Below are 11,401 nucleotides of genomic sequence, written 5' to 3'. Positions count from 1 at the left end.
AGAAACAGAACAAGCAAGAACTTGGGAAAACTAAAAAATCTGACTTTTAATGTGTAGAAAAAAATGAAAAGGCTACGGCTTGCAAGATGAAGTCTCTCAAGTGGTGTAACAGCAACAGAGTTGGGAAATACTCAAGGAGATAAACAATCAACCAAGTCAGAAGGTTCAACATCCAACTACCCTGAGTGCCAAATGCACTGAATTGTGTCCCCTCGACATTCATTCTGTTGAAGTCCTGTCCCGCCCAGCGCGCATCAGATCTGATCTTGGGTCCTGCTTCCAGCGGACATTCCTACGGGCATGTGCGTCATTCCACAGCTGTCAAGGGGGTTGAACGGTCCCTAAGATCCTTCCCAGCTCTAGGGATTCTCGAGTCTGTCCCCCTTAGGTAATGAACAGCTAGAAAAATTTACCAACTTGAAGAGCTAGTACCTCCATTAGATTTTCTAGAGGTAATAGGTTCTTGTAAGAAATTGAAGTTAATGGGATCCGAGTTTTACCTGAAGAGGTGAGAGAGCATTTTGAAAAGCAGGTTTAAATTTCAACGTCAGGTGGTAAAGGGAGAAGAAATTGCAAAACGTACAGTGAATAAGACAAATCTTATCAATTAATAGATTGTACAAAATGGTTGATGGGTGATGTTCAGCAAAAATGGTGGGGTTGGGGGAGGGGAGGTACTGCATTCTTCTGACCTTAAAAAAGTTCTCACTTACAATTACTAAGATTAGCTAGCCTAAATTTTATTTCTATATGCTAATTTGTGTTCAGGGCATACAAAGCTTGACCATGCAGATGTGCAGAAAAAAACAACAAAAAAGCTCTCAAGGTGTGATGAGTGACTAGATGTCCCACCGAAACTTTAAAATTTTCCTTTCCTTCAGGTAAACTTTCCTGCTGATATTTTACAGTAAACTAAGTACGTGTAAATAAAAGAAACCATGCAGTAATCCAACATTCAGATCAGAATTTTAATGATTTCATCAATGGTACAGCATTTGCTTTCCTCTTACCACTGAGGCAATTCTAAAATGAATTTAATGCAACAATTTTTAAATGTACAGACAGTATCTTTAAACAGTAATGCGTTTAAATCGACCAATTTCATCTTTCGGTCATCATCCTGGCATCTCAATAATGCTGGTAAAATTCACAGCTATGCAGCAAGCCAAGAGGAGTGGCCACTGAGGTTCTAAAATGTCTCATTCAGAGACTTCTTGAGTTTGTCATCTACCATCTAACTTTTCAGCTTTTTAATGTCAGTACACATCCAGGAATTCCATTCTATTTGATTAAAAGGCTTTGTAATGAAATGAGAATCAAGGGCCAAACTTCTTTATTGGTATCATTTAAAAAAGAACGCATTCACTTTATTCTAAATAGTACTTAAATTCAACTATATTTTTGAAGGTGAAACTACTTTTGTTCTTTATATCTGCTTTACCTTTTCTTTCTAGAATACCTATACCATTTTACCTAATCATGAGCCAGTTGGTGCATTAATATACACAAAATCACAATATCATCTATGGGCCATCTGTCTATATAATTTTTTGTTCAAAGAAAGCTGTTCTTCCCAGGGTTTTCTCTTTCCTCTAAGAAACGACAGGTAAAGCCTAGGTCCCCCCAACCTGACTACTTCAGAGATCCAAAGCACAGCTTTGGTGGTTGAAACGAGAGGAGCTGAGTGACCAGACAGATGTGTGTGAACCTGACTTCATCTTTGATCCCTCTGAGCACCCAGTGAGCGGGTGTCCCACTATTTCATGAACTGAGGCTAGGATCTCAGCTCCTCTTGTTTCAATACCTGTCCCCGCTAAGAGCTATTTCACGGATTTCTGCCATGAGGCATCCTTCAGCATTGCTCTAGGGGCAGTGGGAACATCTCAGACAAGGTCCCACCTTATTTTCCTTCCCTAGTTCCGCACAGCCCTTCTAGCGGATCAAGTGGCCTACATTTTACCTAACAGAGCTTGTGCTCTCTTGGGACTGGATCTGCAAATGCTCAAGTCTTAAAGATGCTCGTGCTCTCTTACTACATGCTACCAAAAAGAAAACGTATTTTATATGATTTTTAATGTGATTAATAGTGATTTAGTTTTCAAAGAAGCAGATAACTACAGAACAAGAAGAAAAGCTTATTGCTGGGATGGTCTCCAATGGCTTCTGTTCACAGCAGACTACATAGGAAGGACACGGACTACACAGGAAGGACACGGGTATCATGGTGTCTTCATTATTATAGAATCAGAGCAAAATGACTCCTCAGAAAACAGCAATCATGAATTTCATGACAGATATGGTATGTTTAGAATGAATCCGTCAGTACTTGAACCTTTTTTTTTTTTAAGAAAAATAAAATGAAAACCCATGACTTTTAGAAAGAAGTACGAGAAGGAATGCCCACAGATGCATCCTGCTGTTGGGAATGCATCTCTCCAAAATTCGATGTACAAAGGTTGTCGCATTTAATTTCCAACAGTTTTGACTTTCTTTTTGCACTCCTGGTTTAAGGAGACAGATTTTGACATTCTTCAGGAATTTGAAATTTCATTCAGTTTTAACAACAAATAACAAGTATTCTGTGATGTGGGCAGAAAAAAATTTGTCTTCTTCAATCAAATTGTAAGACAATCATCAGTAAAGTGCATTTCATATAAAAGTACCCATTAGGAGAGTAATTTAAAGTGCAATACATAAGGTACTTTAAATAGTGCAAAGGTGCTAAATATATCATACGTGCCATGTCCAAATAAAGCAGGATTTTATCTACCCCTAAGCCAGAGAGAATAACAGATTCATACTTCCCCACTTTAATCCTTTCTGGTGTGTGTGTGTGCGCGCCTGTCTATGTATATAACCGCCTAATGATCTGGGCAAATGCCTGAAACTGGTTTCCTAGAATCTGAAACCTTTAAACACTGAAATAAATACACCATCCCCACTTCAAAGTAGCATTAGGCTTGTAACAATGGTTGAGCTATTTCAGCCTGCATGTCTGGTAAGGCAGGTATTTGACTGTGAAGTAAATGTTTAATGAAAATTACAAAAAATACAATCACCAAAATGCTGCCGAGAGACACCCCTAGAAAATAAGCATAGGACTCCTCACGCTCATCTTCTCCGGGCTTGACGCTACCATGGAGGAGCGTAGGACTTGGTGTGTGAGGACGTGTTCCCGGGCTTGTTGAACTGAGCAGATCCTGGACATTCCTGAATGATCCGTTGTGTGGCATGCCTGTGACGTTGAGGAGGTGGCAGAGCAGAGGGTACAGATCTGTGGAGTTCATGGCTTCTTTCGTGAAATTCTTTCTGAAGGCAGGACCGTGGGCTAAAAATATTGGATGCATGTCTGCTAGTGCATTATCATAACCATGGTTGCCTACTGGAAAGATAACATGAATGAATACGTTAGCCCACTGGAGGGAATTAAAATGAAAATAACTGTTGTACTGTCCAATTCTGAACTTAAATGCAAAGTTTAACTCATTGATCTTTTAAAAGAAAATAATCTTTTAGGAACAATCTCTGCTGTTGTCAACATCATCATTCACTGCAGAAAATGGAAAGTCAAAGTGATGACAAATCTTTCTCACAGGTGGAAGCGACCTGAAACAGCAGAGGAGGGGTAAACAGCAAAGCTGAGCCAAGTCAGAGGAAAATGAAAGTGATTTTTTTCTTTATTTTTTTTGGTGGCAGATAAACTAATATTCACTACTTGTTAGGTATCTATCTTGTTCCAATTATGTTTTAAAGAGGAAGGGATAAAGGTGCTCTTAGTCATAAAGACAGTAAATTCATCATTACCAACAAAAGGAGAAACACAATTAATAAAGAAAACAAAAGACACCACAAAAATCAAACCCCTACTGACAGCTATAATCCACGATGGATAAATAAAGGTCAGGACTTTTGGGTAAAATCTTGATACTGGTGGTTCAGATCAAAATACAATTTAGCACTGTGTGCTTGTGCAGCTACAAATAAAGTAAAAGCTTTAGAAGTCTTCTGATTTATCAAGAGATATAAAATTGAAGCATGAAAACATTTTATTTTATTATCATTATTATTTTTTAAGTAGGCTCCATGCCCAGCATGGAGCCCAATACGGGGCTTGAACTCACGACTCTGCGATCAAGACCCGAGCTGAGATCAAGAGTTGGACGCTTAACTTACTTGAGCCACCTGGACGCCCTACAGGGAACATATTTTGAGAACCACTGCTTTCGGACATTAGGACTTCATTCTCTTGTGGAACTCGGGTTGAGAAGGAATATACTGGCCAACACTTAATTATTTGTTGAAGAAATAATCATGTTGAACATAATATAACATAAACGGGAGCGTTATTAAGGCTTTCTATCAAAAACAGGTGTGACCCATCTATTGTGTAATTGTAGTTCACCACACCAAAATTTCAAGAGAGCCCCTCAGATTTACATTAAGTGTAAAAGTACAAATCTCCTCAGAGATAGCAGCCCTTTTTTGAGCAACCCCTCTACCATAAGAGCTATCTGCACAATACATGAGAATCTGAACATATAAAAGCAGGAATTATTCTCATGGCCAAAGAAATTTTTTTGAAAGAAATTATTCTGAAGATTTTATTTATTTGAGAGAGAGAGAAAGAGAAAGTGAGAGAGAGAGAGAGAGAGAGCACAAGCGGGGGGAGGGGCAAAGGGAGAGGGAGAAGCAGGCTCCCCGCGGAGCAAGGAGCCCGACACAGGACTCGATCCCAGGACCCTGGGACCATGATCTGAGCCGAAGGCAGATGCTTCACCGACTGAGCCACCCAGGTGCCCCCAAAAGATTATTTTTTAAAGGCTTTCTTAAAACAGCTTCCCTGGTGTGAGTAAATATCGGCTTACAGATCACTCTGTGTGTGTAAAACCTGTGTTAAGAGCCAGAAACCAGGCATCCGTATCTGCCACTGTGACTCCCACGTGTACCACGAATGCCATGATCAGGCAACCGCTTTTCTTTTTGTCAATAAATACGATAGGAACCCAATTCTACCTCCGAGGACATTTCTGTACATCTCCTAGATATATCACAGACCAAGGCTGAAGAAAGCATCCCTGTGTAGTTTCGATACAATGTGGTTCCTTCACTATCCCGGTAACAGAGGAGAAACAAGTCCCCGGGAGCTGATCAGTTGTCACGTTAACATCTACGTCCACCAACAAAGGCACAGGCGTGCAAGGTAGTCCACCAGACGGCAGTTCATATGGGGAAAGTGCTAAGAGCTGAGAAGTACCCACAGGATGATGGCAAGGGATTAGGAACAGCCCCTTGGCCCCCTGATGGCTGGAGGGACAGAAGGGAGGAGGTGGGGTTACCAGAGCCCAAAGGCCAGGACTGCCCAGTAGGAGCTGAGGCTGTAGAGAGAGGAGCTGTCCAGAGGGACCTGGGATCACAGAGGAAATGAAGTCACCATTGAGTGACATCACCTAAGACAGAGAATGTGCAGGGCAAATACCCTGGCTTCTTCCCAACTCCTGCCTCCCAAACTCCTGCGGGTGTCTTCTACAATTTTGGCCACATCTAACCAGAAACCACTTGGCAAAGGAGCCTGGGAAATTTAGTCTGTAGAGGTCAGTCCCCGGCAATACAAAGCGGGGAGTTAAAGAGCAAATAGGCACGCGGCGGGCGGGCCCATTAAAGATGAGTAAAATCCTGTGGGTGGCTTTTCCATTTGACTACCTTGTTAGAAGCTATATAAGAGAAAAATTACACGTTAAGGATGGCAGAAATCCCCTTCTTTTGCATGTTTGAATTTCAAATGGGATGTCCAATATATCTAAGATTAATCCGGTGGAAATTATCTCCAAAATTATATCACTAGGTATTAGAAAAATACATTTTGATATATGATCCTCCATGCCATACGCACTTCTTTTTTGCAGTATTTCCAAGGGTTAAAACAAAGTGGCGTGTATCTGGAAGAGCCAGAAGGGCAGAGGAAACTAGAAAGCTAAGAACTGCAAATAAAAATAGGGATTACATTATTATGAAATTAGAACATAAAACGGATGCAGAAAATCATTCAATTTATAAATTTCCAATTAGGTTTTTCTCAGGAACATGATGGCTGTAATTAGCCATTGAGGTCACTCTGCATATCTTTGGTCTGATGACTTCCAGAGAAATGAATGTTTAGGGGCTTACCTCTTTTTAAAGTCCCAAGGATCTGTGATTTGCTATTATTGTAAGACACCAGTTATTTGATTAGTAAATACACTGCTGTATTATTACCCACAGCCTCCACTCCAACAGACAATGAGCATAATGGGGAGAAACGGTGCAACATACTCACACAGAAAGTTATCTGACTTATTCTGTAGAATATACCACCCTCCGTCAGCCACGGCTATGATGGGTTGAATTCGAGTGTTGTACTTGTAACGCCACCTTTCCGGAATCTCTTCTCTTTTGTAAACAGTAAGATTAGGATGGGCATGAGCTAGGGCTTCATAGACTTCATCCAATTTACCTCAAAGAGGAAGGATACGGAGAGGCACTCAGAACCAGGCACTCACTGTTACAATCAAAGAAACCACCCAGGCAGCAGAGGCCAATGAACGTGTCTTCCTGAGGTAAACCACCAGCGGGCAGAACGTAGGGAAATGCAGCCAGACACCTGAAGACTCTTACCCGCTTGAGGAAAGAATCTTGAGGGGGAAACAGAAATGATTCGTCTTCTGCTGGACGTAAATTCATTCTACAGAACTGAGAGGACATTGTATAGAACTAGAAATCTCTAATGTAAAGACTTCACACACACACACCCAATTGGCGGCACTAAGTAAAATGTTTACTCAGATGAAAACGAAGAGCTAAGTTCTGATAATTAGGAGCACAGAGAGACAATGTCTGACTGGAGGGTGAGGCAGCACTTGAGAAAGGGCAGACCGGAACACAGCTTCTGAAATGGAAAAGTTCTTTAACACCCCGGAGGTGTGGCAGAGGTACTCCCTGTAACTTCAAATGCAGCCTTTTCTCGTTTTTCAAATCCATCTGTTGGGGCTTCCTCCCTGCCTCGCAACACCCCAACACAGGACACATTCCAATTTTATAAGGAAAATTGAAGAGTTAATGTGATTTCCTCAAACAACAAAAGACTTGTTATTTGTTAAATTTGTTAAAATTTTAAGTTTGTGTTCAGGTGCACATGTGTATTTTAACATTCGCTGTTTCATTTGATCCTCTTTGATTCCCTTGTGAGGGATATAAGGCAATCTGTTCTCTCATTTGATATCTAGATTAACTCTAGATGGTGATAAAATAGAAGTCAAAAGTCTGAGTCTTGCTCTGCACTTCGTGATCTGGGGAGGTTAAACTTGAGCTAGTTCACCTGTCTTTAAAACAGAAGTAACACCTAGGTGACAACAATTATGAGGCTTTGAGAAAAGGTTTGTAAGAAGTTCAACGTATTGTTATGACTTCGATTTATAAGCAGGGAAAAGAAATCTTCAGCTTGATCCATGCTTTCTCCTTCCTCTACTGCACTGCTTCCCTAATAAGCAGGTCCTACAAAAGGATCCACAGTAGGCTAAATTTAGGGCTTCCATAAAATCACTGTAATCGTATGCAAATTCTGTATGTCTCTTTCCATCTCAATTTTTCTGAGAAAGGAGGCTATAGCTTTCATCATCTTTGGTGGTTCCAAGATGGTTAAATCCATCTGCCATAAATACAGAGAGAACATCAATTTCAAAATTCTTGGGAAAAGTGAAAAATTACATGCTGGGAAAAAAGATTTTCTTTTCAGAGTCTAAGGATTAAACCCTAGAATATTACCATGACACAGGCAAGTATATTTTGAAGATACAGAAACAAAACTTCCCCATTCAGTTGCCCTGGGCACATCCAGCCCCAGCCCCAGATCACCACTCAGTCAGACTTACCTTCTTTTGGCAAGATGGCCGCTACTGGAGATTGGTCAATCAGGATATAGTGGTCTTTATCCAGATACTGATCAAGTTCTATTATCCTTTCCTCAGAACACTGGGTCATTCCGTGATCACTTGTGATGATTAGGTTCAGAATGTTCCACAACTTGGCCTTTTTCAGCATTTGTATGAGATATCCCAACTTGTTGTCAATATCCGAAATGACAGGCCCCATGAGCGGACTCTCAGGTCCCAAGTGGTGGCCCATATCATCAGGGTCTTCCCAATAAAGAAGACCGAGATTTATGGGCTCTTTTGATGTAAACCATTCAATAATTTTGGCAACTCTATCTTCAAATGACACAGACTCATTGTAAGGCATGTAGTGAGTAGCAAAGCTATTATGTATTTTTACATCAGCTCCAGGCCACATGGCTGCACCACTAGAACGTCCTGCCCTCTGATTTGTGATCCATATTGGCGTTGCCTCTTCCCAAAACTCAGAATCATAAATCGTCATGTTATCCAAGGAGAAAGATTTATTCAGAATGGGATCATACATGTCATTTGCAACAATCCCATGATTCTCCGCAAAGAGGCCAGTTACCAAAGTATAATGGTTAGGGTAGGTCTTTGTGATAAAAATATTAGTAACCTGCTTCACATGAACACCATACTTCATAACATAATGAAAATTGGGTGTTGGCACTCTATATAAGTAATCCCAACGGAATCCATCAAATGAAACCAGTAGAACCTTTTGCTGGTCTGGTTGGAGAGAAAATGTAACTGAGAGTATTAGTACAGCAAGTATGAAGGACACCCAGAGGAGTTTTGAAGTCATTTTCAAAGTATTTGATCAGTTCAGTGTAAGACAATCTGTATAAAAAAACATATAGAAGTTAACGGCAATATCTTTTTTTTCGGTATACCTTACCCAAAACTGACAGTGATGGTACTTAGTAATCCCAGTCATATAATAAACCACAGCCTGGAAGAATTATGTTGCTCCATCTTAAACAAGAGACCTGGGGCTTCCTACAGAATAAAGCTAAGAAATTTAGTTGCATTTTAGAAACTGTTACTTTCCAAGAATTTATCAAAACATTTCTCAAAGTAATTATTTGAGTAAACTCACCAAATATCATTTTAAAATATGATATAATTTACTTTTGAGAAAAACAAAAACTTTTCAGAAACTTTTGCAGGGGACCCAGACTTCTGACTTCTGGCCAGTAAAGTTTATATAGTCAAATTAATATCTATGAATGTATTTATCATTACGGTTAGACCAAATACAGGAACCTAGAAACAAGGAAATACCATTAGCAAATACAATAATAGTGTTTAAAAAAAAAAAAACATATACATTTCTATTTTTCAAAGCCAAAGCCTTATGTTTGGTTCATCATGGTTAGGGATATTATTCAAGAAAAGAGAAAATAGATGAACTTGGTTTTTTGAAGTGACAAAAAATTTGTGATACTCAAATATACTTGTGAAATGTAAACTGCATTCATTTATTTCATAATTAAAGCACAGCCTTCTTTAAACTAAAACAGTTTCTGTATGAACAGAAACATAATTCTGAAATTTGGTGTTGACTTTCTGAAAGCTAAAATTCATCAATATTTAATCTTAGTGATATGTGTGGAAAAGGCACTTGCCAGGATTAAAGGCTCCCTTTGGATCAAGGTTGTTGGTTGGTTCATTTTTTTTTTAAATCTGCATATACATCTAAAAAGCTTTCATTCTATTCAAGAAAGCTAACAAAAGGCAATATGGATAAACAACACGTATGTAAATTTTGTGAGCTCTCACTGGGCTTGCAAATCAAGCAAGTATTTTTGGTTCTCTCCTTTTCTTGTCCATTCTTGCACGAAGGTATTTGTAAGCCCACCGAAACTTGGATCTATCCACACTTCTGTGCCAAGAAGTCTCTTGAATTCAGCTTTTGACACCTTGCTAACTTGAACATGCTGAAGATATTTTAAACCTCAAAAACAGATCCTGTCTTGCCTTGCTTGCTATATTATAGCTATAGGTAAATAAAAACTGCTTGCTGTGTTTGCTTTGCTTTCAGATACAGTAATTTTTAACTATGATTTCACCATACCTAGAACATTACCTAAACTGAAATTGCGTTAGGTATTGGTCTCCAGACAATGGTTCAAAAATTAAATTTAAAAACTATTTTCAAATGGCAATAATGTTTCCAATTCTGGAAGGAATCAAAATCAGTTCCAATAAGGAACTCCAACTATATTTACTAACATCTGGCTGAGGATGCTGTCTCCTCTCCCTTTTCCCTTCTCCTTCACCTTCCTAACACAAGGAAGGAAAGCTGTTATGAAACAAATATAATTTAAGGCTAAAAAAAAAAATCAACTACATGAAACACCTGATTTTCCTCTAAGTAAATTAAACTGGTAAGAACAGATACTACCGTGATCTTAGCCAAAAGGCCGAGAATCGCTCCCCTAAGTAAATTAATTCAGCAACTGTGGTAAGCAGGAAAGAACCGATTTCCTGGACAAAAGAAAATAAACAAAGGCTAAGTGTTGTCTACAGCTTAGGAATGTTTGGTAAGAAGAATCAATATCATCACATCGATGACATAAAGTAATGGAGAGAGAGATGGGGGTGGGGATGAAAGAAATAGCAGATTTCGTTCTTTTCCACGCACAAACTGCTGCACAGTGCAGTGGAATTCCTAGTTCTGGGTCCAGATTTCACCGGGCTGCTTTCCAGTTTCTCCTCCCCTCCAATACTTCCCCCACAGGCAGCCTTGGAAATTGAGGGAAGGGGCGCCAAGAAGCGCGGAGAAAGGGCAAGTGAAGGAGAAGTCGGTGTGTTTAGAGGGACTAGACGTCGAGAGAACGATGTAGTGCCCCACCTTTCCCCTTGGGATTCCAACCTAATCACTGGGCAGGGTCGGGGCGTTGAATACGTTCGCAATTCGCAGACCTCCCGCCCACCAAGGCCCGCAGGTGCCCCCACGTGGGCTGTGTGCGTGTGCAGAGGAAAGGGGGGGGTGGTGGTCTGAGAGGACAACAGGAGCCGTGTGGGTCCCCGGGAGGGAAGCAGCCCACTCCCCTGAACTCTTACCCTCGCATCGATCCGGACGGTCCGCATGAGCTTGGGACAAGAGGACGGAGGGTCAGGAGCGGGGGGTCCGTCACGCAGACCCGGGGGCAATAGCGGGGAGGTAGCGGAAGCGAGGACCGCCCCTTGAACTTGCAGCGGCTCATTTGCACGCAGCCTCGGCGCGGAGCACCTGACCAGCACCGCCTCCCGGCCGCAGGTCCCGCCTCTTACCTCCTATTGGCTGGGGTGGGACGGTGCCCTCCGCCGGACCTGCCCAACCAAAGCCGGGCCCTAGGGAGTCGCTGCACCGCCTGCCAATCAGCGGGCCCCGGGGGCGGGCGCTGCCTGCGTCTGGAGGGTGGAGGGGGCACAGCCTGCGGGAGCAGAGGGTCGCCGCGAGGCCCCAGGGGTCGCGGAGGTCAACA

At 41.3% G+C, this 11,401-nt stretch overlaps 1 protein-coding gene and 1 pseudogene across 2 annotated transcripts; both read right to left on the bottom strand.

Annotated features, from left to right (window-relative positions):
* Positions 1-954: 954 nt before the first annotated feature.
* ENPP5 (ectonucleotide pyrophosphatase/phosphodiesterase family member 5) lies at positions 955-11,149 on the bottom strand. Of its 2 annotated transcripts, none has more exons than XM_028097737.1 (4): positions 10,998-11,149; positions 7,905-8,768; positions 6,314-6,490; positions 955-3,382 (listed from the first exon to the last, which is right to left on the bottom strand). In XM_028097737.1, the coding sequence occupies exons 2-4, from the start codon at positions 8,731-8,733 to the stop codon at positions 2,955-2,957; spliced, it is 1,434 nt and encodes a 477-aa protein (XP_027953538.1). In that variant the 5' UTR covers positions 8,734-8,768; positions 10,998-11,149; the 3' UTR covers positions 955-2,954. The 2 variants fall into 2 exon arrangements, with proteins under 2 accessions (XP_027953538.1, XP_087880075.1); XM_088023949.1 differs by lacking the exon at positions 10,998-11,149 and adding an exon at positions 10,336-10,991.
* Positions 10,195-10,366, bottom strand: LOC114204702 (U2 spliceosomal RNA; annotated as a pseudogene).
* Positions 11,150-11,401: the final 252 nt, after the last annotated feature.

The sequence above is a fragment of the Eumetopias jubatus genome, unplaced genomic scaffold, assembly GCF_037043125.1.
Source record: "Eumetopias jubatus isolate StellerSeaLion01/CBP00866 unplaced genomic scaffold, mEumJub1_p1.0 scaffold_6, whole genome shotgun sequence".
NCBI lineage: Eukaryota > Metazoa > Chordata > Mammalia > Carnivora > Otariidae > Eumetopias > Eumetopias jubatus.
Note: the sequence above shows the minus strand (reverse complement) of the source record. Positions and strands in the feature narration are given on the sequence as shown.